Below are 27120 nucleotides of genomic sequence, written 5' to 3'. Positions count from 1 at the left end.
GTAACAAAAGGAATGATTTTCTTTGACTTTCTAGAGTGGGGCAAGGAGACTTGGTTTATAGCAAAGGCCTACATACAACTTTATTTGATATGGAAATCTAAGTATTCCTGTCTATTAAAAAAATGAAAGATAAGGAACATGAAACTATTCAGTAATTACAGAAAAATGCATAACACACTAGAGTTATATGTATATGCATGATGTTTATGGATATATAACACACTACAGTTTTTTATGTATACGTTTGGTTAAGGGAGAACCAAATCTTTTCTATTAGGGTAGGCAAAAAAGGAAAATGATCAAAGGAAAGACAAAAAGAAAGAGGTACAAAGAGTGGAGGGATGGACTGATACATAGAGATTAGAATTCTAGAAAATATAAGCCTATAGCAACCGTGTCACACAGAACAAGAGCAAGGGTGTGACAAATAGAAACAAGCTTTTCTGTGCTGACATTCTAATCTTGGGGCCTTTTATGACTTCGCCAGAGGCTCTTGAAGTCATACTGCTTTTTTACATTTGAGAGGTACAGAGGGAAAGAAACTTTGATTCTTTGCTGACCAGCAGAGTGCCCTACATGCATATAGGAGGTAGTCAGTAAAAGCATGCTGAATGAATGAATGACTGAATGAATGGATAACTTTAAGAGAGAAAGATTTTGCCTATATTTCTTATGTATAAAGACTACCACATGGGTCCTTTAGAGAGGAAAACGATATGTGGGCTTGGGTTGTGATGTATTGATCAGGTTCAGTTGCTATTACATTAATAACAGCATCAAACTTTTTCTCCCAAAGGGCAAAACAGACAATGAGGGGGAAATTAATTATGAGAGAAAAGGTGAAATTTATAAAGACCTTGTCACATTTTTAAAAGAAAAATCAGCAAAATTTTCAGAAAATATGTCTAAACAGGTAAGTTTATAGACTTAAAATTTCATAGCATAGTGTTACTTGACTCAACTTTCTAATGAGAGTGATTCTGCCTATATTTGGACTTTGCTTCTATTTTCAGTGCTTTTCACAATATAATATAAAATACAAAATAAGTGTAGTACTTTGAGAAAGTTTCTGATTCAGGTAATAGGTGTAAAATATTTCAGATTGCTTTCTAAATAGCACTCTTCATCTTCCCTTTTGAATTAATAACACTAAGAACAAAGGAGTCAGCCCTGTTAACGAAGCCCAGATGTTTTGATTATTTTTATCCTTTCTCGACATCCCATGATTACTACCGAATTGGATTGCCTTAATAAGTGTCACCTGCATATGCATAAGACCTGTGCTTCCTTTGTGTCTTTCGTGGTTTTTGAAATAGTGTTGCACAAAGAAATCAGTTAATAGAGTTATTTCATGAAGTAAAATCTTGATTGAAGCTGATGTAGGCAAGAAACAATATGCAAGAAATACTAATGAAACACACTTAAACTCCAGGCTGATTCCCAAGAGGTCAATTCCACAAATCCCACAAGAGATGACTTATCGGGCCCATTGTTTCCCTTCTGACCCTGCCACTTCCGGAGGACTGTTTTCTTACTACACTGCTGCTACTCTTGTCCCGAAACTTCTCTTTGTCATCATCCTGCAAAGGCTTTTTATTGCCTGGTGTTTGAGCACCTGTTTTCCTGGACTCCAGTTTTTCCTTTGTTGTTATTGTCGTAAAATAACTATACAAAGCATAAAATTTGCCATTTTCACCACTTGAGTGGTATCACTGAGTGGTGTTAATTACATTCCTAATGTTCAACCATTACTACTGTCTACTTCCAAATCTTTTTCATCATCTCAGACTAAAACTCTGTTCCCTTTATGTAGTAACTTCCCCTTTTGCCTCCCCCAGCTCCTAGTAACCTCTCTACTTTCTGTCCCTAGACATTTGCCTTTTCTAGATATTTCAGATAAATGGAATCACACAATATTTGTCCTTTGGTATTTGGCTTATTTCATTCAGCATAATGTTTTCAAGATCCATCCATGCTGTAGCCTTTGCCAGAACTTCATTCCTTTCTATGACCAAATAATACTCCATTTGTATATTATGCCACAATTTATTCATTCATTCATCTGTTGATGGACACTTGGGTTGTTTCCACTTTCTTGACTATTGTGAACAATGCTATAAATACTGGTGTGCAAGTATCTGAGTCCCTATTTCAGTTTTGGAGAGTATGTACCTAGGAGTGAAATTTCTGGGTCATATGGTAATTCTATGTCTTAACTTTTAGAGGAACTGCCAAACTGTTTCCACCTAGACTGCACCATTTTATGTTTTTACCTGCAATGTGCAAGGATTCTGGTTTCTCCACATTCTCACCAATACTTACTATTTTCTGTGTGTGGGTTTGTATGTGCATTTATTGTAGACAACCTAATTATGAAGTGTGGTATTTCCTTGTGGTTTTGATTTGCATTTCCCTAGTGATGAGTGACGTTGAGCATATTTTCATGTGATTATTGGCCATTTGTGTATCTTTTTTTTTTTTTAAGAAATGTCTATTCAGTTCCTTTGTCCATTAAAAAAATGTTTTGTTGGTGAGTTGTAGGAATTCATTATATATTGTGGATATTAACCCCTTATCAGATCTAATATTTGCAAATATTTTCCCCCATTCTGTGGGCCATCTTTTCATTCATCTTGACAGTATCCTTTGATACACAAACATTTTTAATTTTGATAAAGTCCAACGAATACATTTTTGTTGCCTGTATTTTTGGTATTGTACTTAGGAAACCATTGCCACATTCAAGGTCATGAAGATAGATATGCCCCTCTTTTCTTCTAGGAATTTCATGGTTTTAGCTTTTAAATTTAGGTCTTTCATTCATTTTGAGTACAGTTTTATATATGGTGTAAGTAAGATAAGGATGTAATTTTATTCTTTTCCGTGTGGATTCCTAGCATTATCTGAGGAAGAGATTGTTCTTTCCCCCACTGAATGGGCTTGGTATCCTTTTGAAGATCAATTTACCATAGATGTAGGCGTTTATTTTTGGATTCTCAATTCTATTCTATGTTGTTTATCCTTATACAAGTCCTACACTCTTTTGATTACTATATCTTTGTAGTAGTTTTGAAATTGAGAAGTAATGAGTCCTCAAACTTTGTTCTTGCTTTTCAAGACTATTTTAGCTGTTTGGGCTCCCTTGACTTTTTATCTGAATTTTAGGTTTGGTTTTACCATTTCTGCAAAAAAAAAATAGCATTGGGATTTCGAAGGGATTGTATTAAATTTACAGATTGCTCTGTATAGCATTGTCATCTTAATATTAATTCTTCCAATCAATGGACACGGGGTGTTTTTCCATTTGTTTTTATCTCCTTTAATTTTTTTTCAGCAGTGTTTTATGTTTTTCAGGGTCAAGTCTTTGTCTTCTTTGTTAAATTTATTTCTGAGCATTTTATTCTTTCCTGATACTATTATAAATGATATTGTTTCCTTAATTTCCTTTTTGATTGTTCCCTGCTACTATAGAGAAATAAAACTGATTTTTTTCATAGAATGTGCAGGCGTGTGCGCAGGGTGGAGAGGGGCAGAGGGAGAGAGAAAATCTTAGGCAGGCTGCATGCCCAGCGTGGAGCATGATGCAGGGTTGATCTCACAACTGTGAGATCATAACCTGAGCCAAAATCGAGAGTTGGATGCTTAACTGACTGAGCCATCCAGATACCCCACTAGAACTGATTTTTGAGGGTTGAAATCAGTTCTGACTTTTGAATATGAATTTCAAAATCAAATCCTACAACTTTACTGAATTCATTTATTCAGTTTTTTAAAAAATTTTTTAACGTTTATTTATTATTGAGAGAGAGAGAGAGAGCATGAACAGGGGAGGGGCAGAGAGAGGGAGAGACTCCAGGCTCCGAGCTGTCAGCACAGGGCCCTACACGGGGCTCGAACTCACAAACTGCAAGATCATGACCTGAGCTGAAGTCAGTCGCTCAACCAACTGAGCCACCCAGGCGCCCCCATTAATTCAGTTTAAAAAAAAATCTTTTGGTCTTTCTACATATATGATCATGTCATCTGCAGAGAGAGTTTTACTTCTTCCTTTTCAATTTGGATGTAATTTCTTTTTCTTGCCTCATTACTATAGCTAGACCTTTTAGGACTGTGTCTAATAGAAGCAGTGAAAGGTACCTCCTTGCCTTATTCCCGGTATTGGGGAAAGGCTTTTAGGCTTTTGCCATTGAATGTGATGTTAGCTGTGAGCTTTTCATAGATGGCCTTTATTGTGTTGAAGAAGTTCCCTTCCATTTAGTTTTCCTTTTGTTGGTGTACCCTATCATTTTGGTGGAGCTTCCTAAGCAAAACAGGCACATTAGAGGGAAAAAATTGAGGGTTAGTGTGTGAAAATATCTTTATTTTTCTGTCCATTATTGTTTCTGTAACGATAGTTCAAAAATAATTTTTACTTAGAATTTTTAAGGCAATTTTTCCTATGTGGCCTGTTTTGGCCTTTCCCTTCTATCAAAGCCTTTAGGATCTTTTCTTATTCCTGATGTTCTGTAATTTTCATGATGATATGGTTGGTGCTGGTGTTGTTTGTTTTTCATTAATGGTGACATATGTCCTTCAGAACTAGAAAAATACTTTTTTCATATCACATCTTTAATCATTCCTTCTTCTCTGTTCTCTTTGCTCTCTTTTTGAAACTTACTAGTTGTTTGTTGGGATTCTGAGATCCTCTGATTTTATTTTCTGTCACCCACTTTCTGTAAATATACTTTTACTTTATCTTCAAGACGTTGTGCATGTCTTTACAATTTAAACTCTCATATTTTTAACATTTTGTTTTCAGGCGCTTATCTGTACAGATCATATGCTTTCATTTCTCTTGGAAAATGTGGGAATAAAACAGCAAGATCAAACGGTAGTTGTATGTTTAACTTTTTAAACAATTTGTAAACTGCTTTCCAAAGTGGTTGTAATATTTTACATACACACCAGCAGTGTATGGAGAGTTCCAGTTCTTCTGCTTATTCGTCAATAATTGGTCACGGGCACCTGGATGGCTCACTTGGTTAAATGTCCAAGTCTTGATTTCAGCTCAGGTTGCTCTCAGGGTCATGAGATGGAGCCCTGTGTCAGGCTCTCTAAAAAAAGAGAGATTCTCTCTCTCCTTCTGCCCCACGCTGGCTCACATGTGTCCTCTGTCTCTGTCTCTGTCTCTCTCTCTTTTTCTCAAAAAAAAAAAAAAATAGGTATGGTCAAACCTCTAATTTTAGACATTCTAATAGGTGCGTGTACTGGTATCTCCCTGAGTTTTCATTTCCGTTTCTTGAATGCATTCTTTCATATGCTTATTTGCCATTCATCTATCTATCATATGTGATGAAGTGTCTATTCAGATTTTTTTGCCCGGTTTTTTATTGGGTTGTTTGATTTCTCACTCAGTTGTGAGAGATCTTTATATATATTCTTGGCTTGCATATTCTATCAGATATATGACTTGTAAATATTTCCTCCGGGTCCATGGCTTATTTCATTCTCCAACCATTGCTTCTAAAGAGCAAATGTCCTCAATTTTTATGAAGTTTAACTTGTTAATTTTTTCTTCATAGTGTTGTATCTGATAAAGCTTTGCCAAACCCAGTGTCACAAAAATTTTTTCCAATGTTTCCTTTCTAGAAGTATTCAAATGTTAGGTTTTACATTCAGGCCTTTGTAATTTACTTCTTGTACATGATATGAGGTGCGGATCAAAGTCCTTTTTTTTCTTTTGAATGTAAATATCTAGTTGTTTCAGCACCATTTGTTGAAAAAAAAACATCCTTTCTCCATTGAATTACCTTTATATCTTTATCAAAATTCAGTTGTTCATTTGTGTGAGCGTATTTTTGTTCCACTGATCTGTTTGTCTGTTTTTATACAAGTACTAAACTGTGTTGATCACTGTAGCTTTATAGTAAGTCTTGAAGTCAGGTAGTGTAAATCTTCCAATGTTGCTCTTTTTCAAACTTGTGTGGCTATTTTACATCTTTTGCAAGTCCATTGGAATGTTAGGATCAGCTTGTTGAATTCTTCATAAAAACACTAAAAGAATTGTGGTTGAGATTGTGATAAATCTGTAGATCACTTTCAAAAGAGCTGATGTCTTAACAATATTGAAGTTTCCAGTCCATGAATATAGTATGTCTCTCCATTTAGTTAGATCTTCTTTAATTTTTCTCGGCAATATTTTGTAACTTTCAGTGCATAGTCCTTACACATCTCTTGTGAAACCTACCTGTAAGCATTTCATATTTTGGGGGTGTTACAAAAGAAAACCACAAGCCCGAAGTGGCATCACTTAGGCCAAGTCAACCACCTAACAGATATATTATTATATATCCTAAAATGTGTGTTACTATTATTATAGTATTTATACCTAAATAACTACAATTTCAACCAACCAGGAATGTACCCTGCAACCAGTCAACTGGAATTTCCTGGTCAATACCAGGAAATTTACTGATTTACCCCTTCTTCTCCTCTTAAGAGGGCAACCTTGCCTAAACAATATATTCCTTGATAGTCAAGTCCCTTTTTTAAATGTTCTTTCAGCCTTTAAAACCTTTTCTTTTGTTTACTTCAGTGGAGCATCTCTCTAATTACCAGATGGGATGCTGCTGGATTCATGAATCCGTTAATAAAGCCAGTTAGATCTTCACACTTACTCATTGAGTTTTTATTTCACAAGGGCTATGGTTAATGGTAGTTTTAAATTTTCAATTTGTGATTATATGTTGCCACTCAAAATACACTTGGTTTTTATATATTGATTTTATATTCTGAAACACTAGTTCTAGTGTCTGGTTTGTAGATCCTGGGGAGTTTCTATAGAGGATCATATGATCTGTATATAAAGATCATTCTGCCTCTTCCTTTCCAATCTCAGTGCCTTTTTTTCTTTCCTTAATGCCCTAGCTGGAGCCTCCAATATAGAATTATATAGAAAAGGTCTTTTGTTCCTAGTGGTAAAGGGAAAGCTTTCAGTTGCTACTCCGTATGTTAGCTGTAGCTTTTCCACATATTAAATTTATAAGGTTGAAGAAGTTCCCTTCTATTTCAAATTGTTAAGAACTTTTATTAGGAATAGATGTTGGATTTTATCAAATGATTACCTTTTGAGATAATCATGGGTTTTTTTCTTTTTTTATTGTCAGTGTAGTAAATTACATTGATATGAGTTTTCAAAAAATAAACTAACCTTACATTTCTGGAATGTAGGTTGTTCAGGATGTAGTATCTCTATTTATATATGATTGGATCTCATTTGCTCAAGATGTAGTATCTCTATTTATATATGATTGGATCTAACTTGCTAAGATTTTCAGTTTCACATTCTATATTTATAAGGTTGTTGGTGTGTCATTTTCTTTAATACCTTTGGTTTTGGTTATCAAAGTGATACTGGCCTTATAGAATGAGTTGGAAAGTTTTATCTCCTCTGCAATTTCTGTAAGAGTTTGTGTAGAATTGTTATTATTTCTTAAATATTTGGTACCGAAGCCATCAGGGTCTGGAGTGTTCTATGTAAGGTAAGTGTTTTAAAAAGAGATTCGGGATTCTGGGAAGATGGCGGCGTAGGAGGACGCTGGGCTCACCGCGCGTCCTGCTGATCACTTAGATTCCACCTACACCTGCCTAAATAACCCAGAAAACCGCCAGAGGATTAGCAGAACAGAGTCACCGGACCCAAGTGCAGACGAGAGGCCCACGGAAGAGGGTAGGAAGGGCGGCGAGGCGGTGCGCGCTCCACGGACTGGCGGGAGGGAGCCGGGGCGGAGGGGCGGCTCGCCGGCCAAGCAGAGCCCCCGAGTCCGGCTTGCAAAAGCGGAGGGGCCTGACGGACTGTGTTCAGACAGCAAGCGCGACTTAGCGTCTGGGAGGTCATAAGTTAACAGCTCTGCTCGGAAAGCGGGAAGGCTGGAGGACAAAGGGAGGGTGAGCTGCGGAGCCCCCGGACGACAGAGCTCAGTTTGGCCGGGAACAAAGGCGCTAGCCAGCGCCATCTCCCCCCCCATCCCCCAGCCAAAATCCCAAAGGGAACCGGCTCCGGCCAGGGAAATTGCTCGCTCAGCGCGAACACCCAACTCTGTGCTTCTGCGGAGCCAAACCTCCGGCAGCGATTTGACTCCCTCCGGCTGCCACAGGGCCCCTCCTGAAGTGGATCACCTAAGGAGAAGCGAGCTAAGCCTGCCCCCCCTCCCGCCGTGCACCTTGCCTTCCCACCCCAGCTAATACGCCAGATCCCCAGCATCACAAGCCTGGCAGTGTGCAAGTAGCCCAGACGGGCCACGCCACCCCACAGTGAATCCCGCCCCTAGGAGAGGGGAAGAGAAGGCACACACCAGTCTGACTGTGGCCCCAGCGGTGGGCTGGGGGCAGACATCAGGTCGGACTGCGGCCCCGCCCACCAACTCCAGTTATACACCACAGCACAGGGGAAGTGCCCTGCAGGCCCTCACCACACCAGGGACTATCCAAAATGACCAAGCGGAAGAATTCCCCTCAGAAGAATCTCCAGGAAATAACAAGCTAATGAGCTGATCAAAAAGGATTTAAATAATATAACAGAAAGTGAATTTAGAATAATAGTCATAAAATTAATCGCTGGGCTGGAAAACAGCATACAGGACAGCAGAGAATCTCTTGCTACAGACATCAGGGGACTAAGGAACAGTCACGAGGAGCTGAAAAACGCTTTAAAGGAAATGGAAAACAAAATGCAAACCACCACGGCTCGGATGGAAGAGGCAGAGAGAATAGGTGAACTAGAAGATAAAGTTATGGAAAAAGAGGAAGCTGAGAAAAAGAGAGATAAAAAAATCCAGGAGTATGAGGGGAAAATTAGAGAACTAAGTGATACACTAAAAAGAAATAATATACGCATAATTGGTATCCCAGAGGAGGAAGAGAGGGAAAGGTGCTGAAGGGGTACTTGAAGAAATAATAGCTGAGAACTTCCCTGAACTGGGGAAGGAAAAAGGCATTGAAATCCAAGAGGCACAGAGAACTCCCTTCAGACGTAACTTGAATCGATCTTCTGCACGACATATCATAGTGAAACTGGCAAAATACAAGGATAAAGAGAAAATTCTGAAAGCAGCAAGGGGTAAACGTGCCCTCACATATAAGGGAGACCTATAAGACTCGTGACTGATCTCTCTTTTGAAACTTGGCAGGCCAGAAAGAATTGGCACGAGATTTTCAGGGTGCTAGATAGCAAAAATATGCAGCCCAGAATCCTTTATCCAGCAAGTCTGTCATTTAGAATAGAAGGAGAGATAAAGGTCTTCCCAAACAAACAAAAACTGAAGGAATTTGTCACCACTAAACCCCCTACAAGAGATCCTAAGGGGGACCCTGTGAGACAAAGTACCAGAGACATCACTACAAGCATAAAACATACAGACATCACAATGACTCTAAACCCGTATCTTTCTATAATAACACTGAATGTAAATGGATTAAATGCGCCAACCAAAAGACATAGGGTATCAGAATGGATAAAAAAACAAGACCCATCTATTTGCTGTCTACAAGAGACTCATTTTAGACCTGAGGACACCTTTAGATTCAGAGTGAGGGGATGGAGAACTATTTATGCTACTGGAAGCCAGAAGAAAGCTGGAGTAGCCATACTTATATCAGACAAACTAGACTTTAAATTAAAGGCTGTAACAAGAGATGAAGAAGGACATTATATAATAGTTACAGGGTCTATCCATCAGGAAGAGCTAACAATTATAAATGTCTATGCGCCGAATACCGGAGCCCCCAAATATATAAAACAATTACTCATAAACAGAAGCAACCTTATTGATAAGAATGTGGTAATTGCAGGGGACTTTAACACCCCACTTACAGAAATGGATAGATCATCTAGACACACAGTCAATAAAGAAACAAGGGCCCTGAATGAGACACTGGATCAGATGGACTTGACAGATATATTTAGAACTCTGCATCCCAAAGCAACAGAATATACTTTCTTCTCGAGTGCACATGGAACATTCTCCAAGATAGATCATATACTGGGTCACAAAACAGCCCTTCATAAGTTTACAAGAATTGAAATTATACCATGCATACTTTCAGACCACAATGCTATGAAGCTTGAAATCAACCACAGGAAAAAGTCTGGAAAACCTCCAAAAGCATGGAGGTTAAAGAACACCCTACTAACGAATGAGTGGGTCAACCAGGCAATTAGAGAAGAAATCAAAAAATATATGGAAACAAACGAAAATGAAAATACAACAATCCAAACGCTTTGGGACGCAGCGAAGGCAGTCCTGAGAGGAAAATACATTGCAATCCAGGCCTATCTCAAGAACAAGAAAATCCCAAATACAAAATCTAACAGCACACCTAAAGGAAATAGAAGCAGAACAGCAAAGGCAGCCTAAACCCAGCAGAAGAAGAGAAATAATAAAGATCAGAGCAGAAATAAACAATATAGAATCTAAAAAAACTGTAGAGCAGATCAACGAAACCAAGAGTTGGTTTTTTGAAAAAATAAACAAAATTGACAAACCTCTAGCCAGGCTTCTCAAAAAGAAAAGGGAGATGACCCAAATAGATAAAATCATGAATGAAAATGGAATTATTACAACCAATCCCTCAGAGATACAAACAATTATCAGGGAATACTATGAAAAATTATATGCCAACAAATTGGACAACCTGGAAGAAATGGACAAATTCCTAAACACCCACACTCTTCCAAAACTCAATCAGGAGGAAATAGAAAGCTTGAACAGACCCATAACCAGCGAAGAAATTGAATCGGTTATCAAAAATCTCCCAACAAATAAGAGTCCAGGACCAGATGGCTTCCCAGGGAGTTCTACCAGACGTTTAAAGCGAGATAATACCTATCCTTCTCAAGCTATTCCAAGAAATAGAAAGGGAAGGAAAACTTCCAGACTCATTCTATGAAGCCAGTATTACTTTGATTCCTAAACCAGACAGAGACCCAGTAAAAAAAGAGAACTACAGGCCAATATCCCTGATGAATATGGATGCAAAAATTCTCAATAAGATACTAGCAAATCGAATTCAACAGCATATAAAAGAATTATTCACCATGATCAAGTGGGATTCATTCCTGGGATGCAGGGCTGGTTCAACATTCGCAAATCAATCAACGTGATACATCACATTAACAAAAAAAAAGAGAAGAACCATATGAGCCTGTCAATCGATGCAGAAAAGGCCTTTGACAAAATCCAGCACCCTTTCTTAATAAAAACCCTTGAGAAAGTCGGGATAGAAGGAACATACTTAAAGATCATAAAAGCCATTTATGAAAAGCCCACAGCTAACACATCCTCAACGGGGAAAAACTGAGAGCTTTTTCCCTGAGATCAGGAACACGACAGGGATGCCCACTCTCACCGTTGTTGTTTAACATAGTGCTGGAAGTTCTAGCATCAGCAATCAGACAACAAAAGGAAATCAAAGGCATCAAAATTGGCAAAGATGAAGTCAAGCTTTCGCTTTTTGCAGATGACATGATATTATACATGGAAAATCCGATAGACTCCACCAAAAGTCTGCTAGAACTGATACATGAATTCAGCAAAGTTGCAGGATACAAAATCAATGTCCAGAAATCAGTTGCATTCTTATACACTAACAATGAAGCAACAGAAAGACAAATAAAGAAACTGATCCCATTTACAATTGCACCAAGAAGCATAAAATACCTAGGAATAAATCTAACCAAAGATGTAAAGGATCTGTATGCTGAAAACTATAGAAAGCTTATGAAGGCAATTGAAGAAGATTTAAAGAAATGGAAAGACATTCCCTGATCATGGATTGGAAAAATAAATATTGTCAAAATGTCAATACTACCCAAAGCTATCTACACATTCAATGCAATCCCAATCAAAATTGCACCAGCATTCTTCTCGAAACTAGAACAAGCAATCCTAAAATTCATATGGAACCACAAAAGGCCCCGAATAGCCAAAGGAATTTGAAGAAGAAGACCAAAGCAGGAGGCATCACAATCCCAGACGTCAGCCTCTACTACAAAGCTGTCATCATCAAGACAGCATGGTATTGGCACAAAAACAGACACACAGACCAATGGAATAGAATAGAAACCCCAGAACTAGACCCACAAACATATGGCCAACTCATCTTTGACAAAGCAGGAAAGAACATCCAATGGAAAAAAGACAGCCTCTTTAACAAATGGTGCTGGGAGAACTGGACAGCAACATGCAGAAGGTTGAAACTAGACCACTTTCTCACACCATTTACAAAAATAAACTCAAAATGGATAAAGGACCTAAATGTGAGACAGGAAACCATCAGAACCTTAGAGGAGAAAGCAGGAAAAGACCTCTCTGACCTCAGCCGTAGCAATCTCTTACTCGACACATCCCCAAAGGCAAGGGAATTAAAAGCAAAAGTGAATTACTGGGACCTTATGAAGATAAAAAGCTTCTGCACAGCAAAGGAAACAACCAACAAACTAAAAGGCAACCAACGGAATGGGAAAAGATATTTGCAAATGACATATCGGACAAAGGGCTAGTATCTAAAATCTATAAAGAGCTCACCAAACTCCACACCCGAAAAACAAATAACCCAGTGAAGAAATGGGCAGAAAACATGAATAGACACTTCTCTAAAGAAGACATCCAGATGGCCAACAGGCACATGAAAGATGTTCAGCGTCGCTCCTTATCAGGGAAATACAAATCAAAACCACACTCAGGTATCACCTCACGCCAGTCAGAGTGGCCAAAACGAACAAATCAGGAGACTATAGATGCTGGAGAGGATGTGGAGAAACGGGAACCCTCTTGCACTGTTGGTGGGAATGCAAATTGGTGCAGCCGCTCTGGAAAGCAGTGTGGAGGTTCCTCAGAAAATTAAAAATAGACCTACCCTATGACCCAGCAATAGCACTGCTAGGAATTTATCCAAGGGATACAGGAGTACTGATGCATAGGGGCACTTGTACCCCAATGTTCATAGCAGCACTCTCAACAATAGCCAAATTATGGAAAGAGCCTAAATGTCCATCAACTGATGAATGGATAAAGAAATTGTGGTTTATATACACAATGGAATACTACGTGGCAATGAGAAAAATATGGCCTTTTGTAGCAACGTGGATGGAACTGGAGAGTGTGATGCTAAGTGAAATAAGCCATACAGAGAAAGACAGATACCATATGGTTTCACTCTTATGTGGATCCTGAGAAACTTAACAGGAACCCATGGGGGAGGGGAAGGAAAAAAAAAAAAAAAAAAAAAAAGGACGTTAGAGTGGGAGAGAGCCAAAGCATAAGAGACTGTTAAAAACTGAGAACAAACTGAGGGTTGATGGGGGGTGGGAGGGAGGGGCGGGTGGGTGATGGGTATTGAGGAGGGCACCTTTTGGGATGAGCACTGGGTGTTGTATGGAAACCAATTTGTCAATAAACTTCATATAAAAAAAAAAAAATAAAAAAAATAAAAAAAAAAAAAAAAAAGAGATTCAACGTCTTTAATAGTCATAGGGCCATGCAGGTTATCTATTTCTTTTTGAGGGAGCTTTGGTAGATTGTCTTTATTTTATTTAAAAAAATTTTCCACTGGTGTAAAGTATACATAACCTTTGCTATTTTAACCGTTTTATTTTTGTTTTGAGTAATCTCTACCCCCAGTGCAGGGCTTGAACTCACAGCCCCAAGATCAAGAGCCACATGCTCTACCAACAGCCAGCCACATGCCCCGGTAGATTGTCTTTATAGGAATTTTTCCATTTCATCTAAGTTGTCAAATTTATTGGCATAAACTTGTTCAAAGTTATTCTTTTATTGGGGCGCCTGGGTGGCTCAGTCGTTTAAGTGTCTGACTTCGGCTCAGGTCATGATCTCACGGTTCGTGGGTTCAAGCCCCACGTCAGGCTCTGTGCTGACAGCTTGGAGCCTGGAGCCTGTTTCAGATTCTGTGTCTCCCCCTCTCTCTTTGCCCCTTCCCCACTTGCGCTCTGTCTCTCTCTGTCTCAAAAATAAATAAGCATTAAAATTTTTTTTAAGTTATTCTTTTATTAATCTTTTAATGTCTGTAGAATACGTAGCTATTGTTATCTCTCTCATTCCTGATACTGGTCATTGGTGTTTATTTTTTCTTCTCGTCTGGATAGAGGTGTATGATTTTCAGTTTCCTCAGAGACTTAGCTTTTAGTTTCATTGATTTTTTCTATTTTTTTTCTACTTTGGTATTTATTATTTCTTCTTTTCTTTTTACTTTGTGGATTATATCATGTGGTTTTGGTGGTAAGTTCTTCCATATTCTTGTTGATATTCTATCAGTTGTCAAGAGAGAGGTCTTGAAGTGTTTCAACTATAACTGGGGATTTGTCTAATTTTTCTTTTAGTTCTGTTTTTTTTTTTATTTGCAACTCTGTATGTGCATTTAAGATTGCTGTTTTCTCCCTCTCTCTCCTTGGTTGTTTTTCTTTTTCTGAAGTCTACTTAATCTGATAATTTTATACCACTCCTGCTTTCTTTTGACTAATATTTGCATGTTCTATCTTTCCCCTCCTTTTACTTTCAAGCTACTTATATTTATATTATTATATTTGAAGTGAGTTTTTTTTTAAGTTTTTATTTATTTATTTTGAGAGAGAAAGAGAGCACAGGAGGGACAGAGAGAGGGAGAGAGAGAGAATCCCAAGCAGGCCCCACACAGTCAGCATAGAGTCCCATGTGGAGCTCAAACTCACAAACCAGGAGATGATGACCCGAGCCAAAACCAAGAGTCAGACACTTAACCGACTGAACCACCTGATGTTTCTTTTAAATAGCATATAATTGAGTCATTTAAAAAAAAATTTTTTTTAACGTTTATTTATTTTTGAGACAGAGAGAGACAGAGCATGAACAGGGGAATAGCAAAGAGAGAGGGAGACACAGAATCTGAAACGGGCTCCAGGCTCTGAGCTGTCAGCACAGAGCCTGATGCGGGGCTCGAACTCACGGGCCGTGAGATCATGACCTGAGCCGAAGTTGGATGCTTAACCGACTGAGCCACCCAGGCGCCCCATAATTGAGTCATTTTAAGAAGAAATTTGTGAAACTTTCTATTGGTGTATCCACTGATGTGTTTAGATCATTTACATTTAATATTGATATGTTGTGGCTTACACTTGCCAGTTTACTTTTGTTTTCTGTTCTTCTATTTTTCATTTGTTTTCTTTTTCCAGTTTCTATGGATTACTTGAACATTTTTTAGAATTCTATTTTGATTTATCCGCAGTGTTTTTAGTGTATCTCTTTGCATAGATTTTGTGTGTGTGTGGAGTTACTCTGGGTATTGTACAATATTATACATACATAATTAATAATTATCTATTGTTTGACATCATAGCAGTTTGAGTGAAATATAGAAACCATGTCTCCTTCAAACAATAATTGTATATGCCTCAATCCTTTGCAACTCCTGGTATGTCACAAAAAGAAAAGCTGTCGACATATTCTTCCTTTACAAATTTACTCTATGAGAATATGTCATTTCTCTTTCAACATAAACTTCTTATAAAAGCTGTAATACTATTACACTGATGTGACTGAAAAAATAAATACAACTTTAGTAAAAAAATAAACCATATTTTCTTTTAAGTCCCTTTACCCTCTCTAATTTATAATTGTCTTTATTTCTTTTGCATACATTGATAACTATATGAGACAATGTTATATTTTTGTTTCAACCATCAAACTTCATTTAGAAAACTCAAGAGCTGAATGAAAGTCTTTTGTATTTACCCACACTTTTATTCTTTTCCATTGTTCTTTTCTGATATTGCAATGTTTTCTTCTTTTATCACAGTCTTTCAGTTTAAAAACTTATTACCCTTTTGGGGCGCCTGGGTGGCGCAGTCGGTTGAGCGTCCGACTTCAGCCAGGTCACGATCTCGCGGTCCGTGAGTTCGAGCCCCGCGTCGGGCTCTGGGCTGATGGCTCGGAGCCTGGAGCCTGTTTCCGATTCTGTGTCTCCCTCTCTCTCTCTGCCCCTCCCCCATTCATGCTCTGTCTCTCTCTGTCCCAAAAATAAATAAACGTTGAAAAAAAAATTTGAAAAAAAAATAAAACTTATTACCCTTTAAGGTAAATTTGTTGTTGACAGATTCTCTTCTCGTTTTTCCTTCATCCACAAATTGTTTTGTGTTTCTTTCACCCAAGAACTTCTTGACATCCCCTTCATTTCTAAAGAATATTTACCCTGGACATAGTATCAGGCTGACAATTCTTTACTTTCAGTGCTTAAAAAAATGTTGTTTGAATTCCTTCTGTCTTCCCTGGTTGCTTTTGAGAAATCTGTTATTATTTTAATTGTTTTTCTCTTATAAGTAAAATATTGTTTCTCTCTCAACTGCTGTTAAGAATTTCCTTGTCTTTAGTTTGTGAAGTTTGATTATTATGTGTCTTGGCATGGATTTCTTTGAGTTTTTCTTGAGTTTGTTTAGCGTTTTTTCAACTTTTTGAATCTTAGATTTATGTCTTTTTCTAACTTAGGGAAAATTCAAATCATGTTAGGATACATTTTTAGTCTGACCCTCTTCCTCCTCTTTTTCTGTTATTCTGAGGACATGAATTTTGGAATTTTTGTTTTGGTCTCACAAATCTTGAAGCTCTATTCATTTTTGTTTCCAATCAATTTTCTCTTTGTTATTCAGATTGGGTAATTTCTGTTGTTCTATCTTCAACTTCATGGATTAGTCATAATCCCCCTCCAATTGTCTCTGTTTAGAATTTTGATTTGGCAGTTCCTTGGATTTTTTTTTTTTTTTTTTGGACTTTAAAGGTATCATTCTCTTTTCTTCTGGCTTGCACTGTTTCTGATAGGTCTCTTTTAATTGTTGTGTTTCTCCCTCTGTCTGTCATGTGACTTTTGTCTCTGGCTCCCTGCAAGATATTCTCTTTATCTGTAGTTGCAGCAATTTGTACATGATGTGTCCCAGTCACTATAGCATTTGAGTTTACATTTTTCTGACAGTGGCGAGGAGTGAGTAGGTCAAATGCAGCTATTGGATCTGTGTGTGCTACAGCAGGGGGTGAGTTTAGGAACATCCATTGCTATCAGCCTAGCTCTGTTAGAGACCTCAGTCCTGAAGTGGCCCTCATCCAATGTGTGCCACTAAGCAACACAAGTTAGATGCATCAGAGACTTCCTTTAGTGAAGTTACCACCAGTGTTAATTTTCAGATAGCACTAGATAATTCAGAAATGATATCATTATAAAAATTATTATTTTTTTAAATAAAGGAGAAGAGATTCAGCAACAAAAAGGAAAAGAAAGAACCAACTAATGAGCCACCTGAGAAGGAAGAAGCAGCCCCCGTTCAGAAAGCTATTACTGGTTCAGGCAAGAGAACACTGGAGAAGAACCAAATTAATTTTGGGAAGAGTCAAATGACCAAGAGATTAGAGCCAAGTTTAAGCTGGAAGGCTACTGTTCGTTTCAAAGAGTATGTGGAAATTTGCGTGATGGGTTTTCTGATACATCCTCAGTAACCACATTTGCCTAGTTTTTCACATAAGTTTGTGTCATAGCAGGAAAGGACTAGAGTAGATATTTACATTCCCTCCGTAATGCAAGTGGATCCCTCCCCACTCCTCTTCATATACCAAGTAGAAGGATTTGATGTGAATAGGGTTTACATGTGGGCACCGGAAGGGAAGGGAAGGGAAGAACACAATTCACTCAGTAAGTCAGGGAAAATGGCGCATGAAAAAGATGAGAAAACACATGGAGACATCTCAGGAGCAATGTAAACATAGTTGTAGGGACCTGATTAAGTAAGTGCTAGGAGCATTTAGGATGACTAAAATTATGTGGAGTTAATCAGGGAAATCTTGATAGAGATAATGTCTTGTCATTAACAGAACTTTAAGTAAATACTATAGAAAGGCTAGTAAATATTAACAAGCCTAAGTAAAGTAGACACTGGTTTGTTGAATGTCTGAAATATACAAAACTAGTTCCATTTTGGGCCATCTATAAATAGGTACCAGAGCACAGATTAAGGACCAGCCTTATGTAAATATCAGAGCAGTCAGAAGTGCCTAGAGCACTTTTTAAATTAGCAAATAGGCTTACAAGTTTCATGTCACCTGATTGGGCAGGGATTCTGAGGACCACTGGGTGATTGCATTTTGCCTACAAACCCAGAGAGCAGAGGGAAGGAGTCCTGTGGAAAGAGGAGACACTCTTGCTCCTCTAATTCTCAATTTTGAGGTGTTTGGTCTTTGTGACTATTTGAGTCTGAAAATGACAAATACATGGGCTGCTCTGTTACCTGGAAGGTGAATTTTTAAAAAACTGCGTTGCCCACGTGCTTACGTTTTTCAATCAGGAAATTACCTAACAACAATTTAGTGAAAACTCACTATGTGCCAAGGACTGTGCTCAACCTGGGAATACCTGGAAAACCGATACGGGCCCTGCTGTTGTGCTGGGTGTGGAAGATCAGAAAAGAGGCAGCTTTCAGCCAGGGCAGTAGGCACTGCTAGTAGAAGGCACAGAGGGCAGGGCCACCACAGTGATGGCAGCCTGTTCCTAGCACCTGTTCCTCACGAAAGACATAGTGGACCACATGCTCCTCCACTACATAAAGTACATGGCTGTGCCTGAGAGACAGAAGGGACATCTCAGGTGTCAGATGAGGCTGGAACTCATAGCCGTTTTCTGTATTAGGAGAACATCACTTGGGTGCATAAAAGTGATGGAATATTTGTATGTATTTCTATTTTTAATTTCCAATTAATCTGCATAAATTAATTTTAAAAGTTTATGTGTTTTTAGGTACAGAAGCTTACTAAGAGACCCCCAAGAGGAGAAACACAGAAGAAGACCTGAAAGGTCAGGGCCGCCTGTTAAACCCGGAAGAGCGCAGTTAGTTCGGTATGTGTCTATTAACATGAGCTATTCTCCCACCACCCTCTTTGTTTGTTTGTTTGTTTGTTTGTTTGATTTATTTGAGAGAGAAAGAAAGATGGGGCTTGACGAGGGAGGAGCAGAGAGAGAGAGGGAGAGAGAAGATCCCGAGCAGCCTCCGCACTGTCAGTGCAGAACCCGACATGGGACTTGAACTCACGAACCATGAGATGATGACCTGAGCCCAAACCAAGAGTCGGACACTTCATCACCTGAACCACTCAGGTCCTTCTCCAGTTTCTTTAGATGCAAGTTTATATTGTTGACTGAGACTTCTCTTTACTAATGTAAGGATTTAGTGCTATGTAGTTTATAGGGCTATAACGCTATAAAGCAGTGCTTTCTGCACTGCTTTAGCTCTGAGCTGTGCACAAAAGTTTTTGATATGTTGTATTTTCATTTTCATTCAGTTCAATGTGTTTTTTTGTGTTTTGTTTGTTTGTTTGTTTTGTTTTGTTGTAATTTCCTTTGAGACTCTCTTCTTTGAGCCAAGAGCATTATTTTGTTTCTAGGCACTTGGGAGATTCTCCTGTTCTGTTTCTGTTACTGATATTTTAGTTTGATTCCACTGTGGTTAGTGATCATACTCTGTATAATTTCAGTGCTTTTAAATTTGTTGAGGTTCTGTGTGGTCAGGTTATCTTGGTATAAGTTCTTTGGGTGCTTAAAAGAATGTGTAACTTGCTGCTGTTGGGTGGAGTGTTCCATAAATGTGGAATAAATAATGTTTATTTGGTGGTGTTGATTTCTTCTATATCCTAGCTTATTTTCAGTCTAGTTCCATAAATTGATGAGAGAGAAGTATTGAAGTCTCCAACTATAATTGCAATTTTTCTGTTTCTCCTTTTAGTTCTGTTTTTGCTTTATGTATTTTGCAGTTCTGTTGCTTGGAAATACATATTTAGGATTACCGTGACTCCATCTTTATGTAATTTCCTCTGTGTCCCTGGTCGGTTTTGCTCTGTTTTGTTTTGTTTTGTTTTCCTTTTTTGATGTCTACTTAATCTGATATTATATAGCCATTTCTGCTTTCTTTTGATTGTTTGCATGGTGTATTTTTCTTCCTTTTCTTTCAAACTAACTATAACATATCATTATATTTGAAATTAGTTCCTTGTAGATGGCATTTGGTTGGTTCCCTTTTTTTTTCTTTTTTGTCCATTAAGTTAAACTCTGTCTTTTAAGGGATATTTAGATCATTTACCTTTAATGTCATTATTATGTTAGGGCTTAAGTTTGTCATGTATATTTTTTTCTGTTTGTTCTTTTTGATTTTTATTTTCTTGGTTTTCTTTCTCTCCCTCCATTCTCTCTGACTCCCCCCCCACCCCATTCCATAAAAGTCTTTTTCAACTTATTCCATTTCGAAGCATGGTAAGAGAATGAGTAATTTTTAAACTGTAATAATTTTTGAGACTTTTTGAGTCTTAATTGTTAGATTAATTCTTCTTAATTCTTCCGGGTCTTATTTAAATCTTATGTTTTAGGGGCGCCTGGGTGGCGCAGTCGGTTGAGCGTCAGACTTCAGCCAGGTCACGATCTCGCGGTCCGTGAGTTCGAGCCCCGCGTCGGGCTCTGGGCTGATGGCTCAGAGCCTGGAGCCTGTTTCCGATTCTGTGTCTCCCTCTCTCTCTGCCCCTCCCCCGTTCATGCTCTGTCTCTCTCTGTCCCGAAAATAAATAAACGTTGAAAAAAAAAAAATTAAATCTTATGTTTTAGCAGGCCTCTGATACCACATTGGCGGGATAAGGTGTGTGGTGCCTCCTCAGATTAGAAAAGGAATTGCAGGGTTCAAGTGGGCCCTCACTTGACACCTGGCGGAGGGGGGGGGGAGTTGGTGCAGGTGAGGGGATCCTCATTATTTATGAGTGGTAGTGGAAGTTCAAGCTCTGCCTAGGCCTCTATGGATACCAGCTTGTCTGTGAAAGGCACGGGCCTTTTATTACATTGACATTGGGGTTTGGGATCAGTGGAAGTCCTGACTCCCTTTTAGGCCTTCTCTAATACCACCCAGCATGGGGATTAGGGAGCTTTGCTGTAGCCTGATAAAGTTCTTGGTTTGGCCATTGCTAGCAAAAGTGGGGATAGGGCACAGTGTTTTCTGTGGTGTTGACAAGAATAAATCATTTGTTGCCTAAAAGTTTTATGTTGTGTTAAGCTATTCCTTTTCTGTTCCTCTGACGAGAAAGAGCAGGCTTTCCTTAGGTGCTTGTTTTTAAATTTATTTCTGAGAGTGAGAGAGAGACAGAGAGAGAGAGAATGAGCAGGTGATGGACAGAGATAGAGGGAGACACAGAATCCGAAGCAGGCTCCAGGCTCTGAGCTGTCAGAGCAGAGCCTGACACGGGGCTTGAAACCACGAGTTGTGAAGTCATGACCTGAGCTGAAGTTGGATGCGTAACCAAGCCACCCAGGTGCCCCCTCCTTAGGTGCTTTCCTCTGTGCCCACTGGTATTTCCACACCACTGTCTTCTCTAGTACCCTGTCTGGGATATGTGAGACAAAAAGAAATCCAAGGAACTCCTCACTGTGTTGCTTCTCAGGTTTCCAGGTCCCTAGATAGTCTTTCTTCTCCATTCTCCATTCTTCTCCATTCTACAAACAGAGTTCTCTCAGGTTTGTTTTACATATGATATCCAGGCTTTTTATGTACTTAGTGGGAGGAATAAGGAAAGGTATATCTACTTCATCTTTCCTGAAATGGATGTTTGCCCTAAAGCATTTCAATTTTAAATCAAATTTTAGTGAGTCCGAGAACTCCAGAGTAATAGATAAGGGTAAAGGGGTAGTGTATCCAAGCAACAACCATTAGTCAGCGATAAAAATGAGAACTTCTCTATCTCTTCTTGCTTAAGTGGGTACAATGATGTGGTAGAGAAGTATTTCTTATCGTCAAGTTCATAGCTCAATGAAACATTGAGGTTTGCTTCTTTTTACCTCCTGAATGTACAGCTGCTGTGGGACAGGACAGGACAGGAAGGGAATCTCATAAAATGGGGAAAGCCATATAAAGTTATATGTCAAAGGATTCATCACTGGAAAAAGAGAACAACTTTCCTTTGGGGTATTGATTTTTTTTTGACATGATTTGAGAGTGATTGGGTAAATCACCTGCTCTTAACTCCAGGAGTTTGTTAAGCTAAAACATTTAGAGATTCCCGAGAGAATATAGGTTTATTTAGTATATGTTTATATCTGGGACCTTTGAGTTAAATTTACCTTGGTTCTTAAGTCAGCCTTGTCTACCATATTTTGCTCTGTAACCAACCTAGGTTTCTGGACATTTGTTAGACGAGAGAATACATTAAACTAAAACTCAGCTCATGCGACTTGTTGAATTGGAACAGAAGCTTCAGTTCAGGATTTCATTCCACTGTGGCCCAGAGAACAACTCTCTGCACCACAACACCTTTGAGAAATTAAAAGAATTATAGAATCTTAAAAATTAATAAAACTTGAAAGTTACTACTACTATGAAATTACTAGTAGTATGCTTTCTACTGTGCTTCAAAACAGGTGAGAAAAGACATTTATAGAAGAGAGCACATGAGGGTTGGAGGGAAGAGAGGATGGAGATAAACAGAAAATGAGAATTAGATATGGTCATGAAAGCTTGAGTGAACTAGCTGGTGACCATGACCTTGATGTTAAGTTGGAAGCTTCTAGAGCAGTGAGGAAAAAGTGTACTTTCTTCCATAAGGGAGACACTCTCCCTGTGAGGCATTTGCAGCACTGCCCGATTAAACTTCCCATGATAATAGAAATGGTTTATATCTGAGCTACCTGGTATAGTAGTCACCAGCCACATGTGATTGTTGAGTGCTTGAAATGTGGCTTCTACAACTGAAGAACTAATTTTTTTTTAATTTTTTTTAACGTTTATTTTTTGAGAGAGAGAGACAGAGCACGAGCCGGGGAGGGGCAGAGAGAGAGGGAGACACAGAATCCAAAGCAGGCTCCAGGCTCTGAGCTGTCAGCACTGAGCCTGATGTGGGGCTCGAACTCACAAACCATGAGATAATGGACCTGAGCTGAAGGACACTTAACCAACTGAGTCACCCAGGCGCCCCTGAAGAACTAAATTTTTAATTGTATTCTATTTCAATTCAATGAAGACATTTAAATAAATATAAACATATAAATAACCACAAGTTATTTAAATACTATGACTGGTGGCTATCTTTTTGTACAGCACAGCCATAGGACATATACTAATTCCCTGTTCATTTCTATTTTCTTAAAACAGCACACAATTATTCATCTCCTCACTTAGATCTTAAATTTTTTTTTTTTCAACGTTTATTTATTTTTGGGACAGAGAGAGACAGAGCATGAATGGGGGAGGGGCAGAGAGAGAGGGAGACACAGAATCGGAAACAGGCTCCAGGCTCTGAGCCATCAGCCCAGAGCCTGACGCGGGGCTCGAACTCCCGGACCGCGAGATCGTGACCTGGCTAAAGTCGGACTCTTAACCGACTGCGCCACCCAGGCGCCCCTCCTCACTTAGATCTTAACAAAGATCAAGAACTGAGAAGGTGTTAGATCTTCTAGAACTCGTTGCTTAAGTTCGTATTGCTGAAATAGTAACGATTATAACCAATTCCATGTTGTAGCATAAATCTATTTATGTTATGTGGTGGTTGTTACTGTTCTTAGTAAGAGTACTGAGAAGATTGAGGAAATCGTTAGCGAGAGCTCCTCAGAGAGTGAGGAAGATGAAGAACCACTTGATCGTCAGGAAGCAAATGCAGATTTGCCATCAGAATATTGGCAAATTCAGAAGCTGGTGAAATATTTAAAGGTAAGACAGACCTTTTGTATTGTGTTTACAATGATTATTTTAATTCCTTTCCCAAAAAGGTATATTCTGCTTCCACATTTATTGTATGTTTCTTTCAAATAAGGGTAGTAAAAATCCCTGTTATTATTTAAGTGTGCACAGGGGAAGGTCTTACTACCCTGAGGATAGTAAGGTTACCTCTCACGGAGCAGCCAGGCTGCCTGGTACCAGCCCTCTCCCCTGGGCCACAGTAACCAGCAGGTATTATGACTTGCCATCCTTTTACAATTTGTGGTATGTTGTGGTGGCAAGAGCATGGAGTTTTGAAGTTGTACTACAAATAAATTTTAGGCCGTGTCACTTAGCAGTGTGGCTTTTGGTTATAGTTTTGAGCCTTATTTTTCTTAACCCATGGAATAAAATTAATACCTGTCCTGTAAGATAACTTTAGCATTGGAAATACATATTTGAAAGATGCAGCATAGTGTTTGGTACATTGTAGTTGCTTAAAATATGTATTGGTCCATTTCCATTACTCTCAACATATGTGAAAACATGTTACATAATAATGGTCTATATAATGTATTTAAGACTTGGATGGGGGCAGGGCAAGACAAATGATTTGCCAAAACCCAGATGAATGTTAATAGATTGTTGATATTGATAATGTCTAGGTAGGCCATGTCTAAAGCTGTAGTTCAGAAGCACTTGTAAAAATAACATTTTTACTTAGGTCTTAGTTTCCTCTAGCTTCCTAGGTCTTTGATCAGATGAACCAAGGGCATTTGCCAGTGGCTTTGCATATGTAAAGGTGTGTATGTGACTCCCAAATTACTTAAGGATACTTTCCTGGTGCCTTTGAGGTCCTTCCAAGCTGACAGGTAAGATAGTTTATGTGAACATTTTTGTGAATTCAACAAAAGTCTTCTGCATGGACACAAGATTGTAGCTGAAAAAGTTCTTTTTGCAAGAAAAATATGCCCCTTTTCTTAGCATGGCCCCAGCTGCAATTCCCTGCATTTCTCAGAAAAAAAATTTCTATGTTTTCCTGAATCCTGAATCCCAAGAAAACTTAGTCAAGAAATTGGGAAATTGGGAAAAAGTATTCTAATTCTCCATTGCAACATAGATTTCAATGGCCAAACTGGAATCTGGGCAAGCAGATGAAATTTTCATCATTAAAAAAGGATATGAGCTTCTGTGAAGCAAACCTTAATGCCCACCTTGGCTATGCTTTTGAAAGCCTCCTAACAATTTGACCAATGTCAATGCAAAATGCAAGATGCATTTGACCAATGTCAATGCAAAATGCAATGCAAAATGAAGAATTTTTTGTGTGTGTCTGGTGTATTTGTCATGAAACAAAAATCAAGACTATTGGAATAGACAGTTAATGCTTTGTTTTAAAACTTAATTTAAGAATAAGATCTTATAAATAGTAAATATTTTTATATCATCTTTCAATATTTAAAATGACTTCCATTTGGCATTTATTTGTGGTAATGTCTCCCTCTTTTAGTGTTATCAGCTATCAGGTGGAGATCATTTTTACATGTTACTGCAATAGATATACTTTGTTTTTTTAATGTTTATTTAGTTAATTTTTGAGAGGGGGGAGGGGCAGCAAAAGAGGGAGAGAGAGAATCCCAAGCACAGAGCCCAATGTGGGGCTCAATCTCACAAACCGTGAGATCGGACCTGAACTGAAACCAAGAGTCGATGCTTAATTGACTGAGCCACCCAGGCATCCCTGGTTTGGGTATTTTTTTAACAGAAAAACCTCTGAAATTTTTAGTATCTCTATCACAAAAAGTGACTTACTGTTTATTATTATGGAAATTCTTCACCATTATGGTCGTCATTAATACCTAAAAACATATAAGTAAAATTTGGGGAAAAAACATGGAATAACTTACTATTTTAAGAATTGCACAGAATTGGGAGGGAATTCTGATTTCTTATTCTCTGATCATGAATATTCATGTCTCTGTCGGGAATTTAGAAACCCTATCTGGAGCACAGGCTGGAGTTCAAACTCCATGGTCGTGCACAACCCCTTGGCAGGCGTCTGTACACAAACCATGCAGTCAACACAGTGGCCCCACTGAGCACACATAGCACCAACGTCCAGACTCAGGAGACCTTCCTGATCCTTTACTGAACCATGGATCTTCCCATGATCTCTCCTGTCTTCATAAAGCACATGTCACTCTGGGGGAAAAATGGCATCAGAGAACTTTGCCACCCCACACTTAAGTAGCTTGAGCCAGATGGACATTGTGGCTTGGACATACCTTTTTGGAAGGAGATTGGAAGAGCCCTGGTGTTTTTCCAAAGAATTCTTTTCTATTAACTTTATTTCCTTAGTCAAAGGAAATAAAGACTCAATAGGGAAGACGCATGGATGGACCAGGAGGCAGACTAACAGAGCAGTCTTCCATGTTGGAAAGAGTTTAATGGAGTCGGTGTTCTACTAACTCAGTAGCCTTGAGGGAGTTGGCTAACCTCTCTAAACTTCAGTTTTCTCATCGGTCAAGATGGCAAAAGAAATGTTCTCATGTTTTAGTATTATTATGAATATTAAGTGAAATCTAACATATGTAAAGTGCTTAACAGAAAGTACTCGATACTTGTTAGCATTAATAATGATTTCTATTACATTATTACTGTAGACAACATATGGTATGGAATCTTCTTGACTTGCACAGCTGGCCCTTCAATTTTTGCTTCACATTTTCTAGCAACCAATAAAAGGGAGGAAATGCAGTGAGTTAATACAGTGAGGGAAATACTCTTACCATCATAAGGTAAAAATGGCCCAGTTGCCAATGTGTGTAACTGATCCTGGTACTAAGAGCAGAAAGAATTTTCTCTCTGAGGGCTTAATGGAGCAGACAGTGAGTGTGGTAGTGAATGACATCCTTAATAATAAGCTCCCAGTGAACATGGCAATGAGAGTTTCTCATAATAGCCTGACTATTGAATAACTATCTTGAGTTTTTCAACTATTTAGGATAAGTCTATATAATATTAGGCCAGAAAGGGATGCACTGTTTCTGTCCCAGAACAGCTAAGGAAAACATGTATTGATGAAGTGCTACTTAAGCTTGCACAAGTTATTCATCAATAAATCATGTGCAAATGTGATACTTTTGGCCAGACAGTAAATTGCTGGGAATTATTATAGTTCCCACAGGTAGATATTCTTAACATAGCCAGCAAAAGAAAAAGTATATCTACAAGTGGCTTTGGGCTTTTTGACACAGATAAATGTTTTATATGGGGACACAAAAGGATATTAAATGTCCAAGAAATTCAAAATTGAATGTCTCTAGATAATCTCAAAATAAATACACCTGACATTTTAATTTGCAAAATTATGCCTTAAATGTAGACTTACACTAGCA

The 27120-nt window shown here is 38.5% G+C and overlaps 1 protein-coding gene across 1 annotated transcript in view; it reads left to right on the top strand.

Moving 5' to 3' along the window:
• The window catches only part of ARMC4 (armadillo repeat containing 4), a 188229-nt gene that overhangs the window by 15278 nt on the left and 145831 nt on the right, over positions 1 to 27120 (top strand). Inside the window, exons 7-10 of the mRNA XM_030322654.1 lie at positions 797 to 913; positions 17262 to 17464; positions 18802 to 18900; positions 23590 to 23734. Of these exons, the coding sequence (XP_030178514.1) occupies positions 797 to 913; positions 17262 to 17464; positions 18802 to 18900; positions 23590 to 23734 (564 nt within the window). The remainder of the gene's footprint in view (positions 1 to 796; positions 914 to 17261; positions 17465 to 18801; positions 18901 to 23589; positions 23735 to 27120) is intronic.

Source organism: Lynx canadensis, chromosome B4, assembly GCF_007474595.2.
Source record: "Lynx canadensis isolate LIC74 chromosome B4, mLynCan4.pri.v2, whole genome shotgun sequence".
Lineage (NCBI taxonomy): Eukaryota > Metazoa > Chordata > Mammalia > Carnivora > Felidae > Lynx > Lynx canadensis.
Note: the sequence above shows the minus strand (reverse complement) of the source record. Positions and strands in the feature narration are given on the sequence as shown.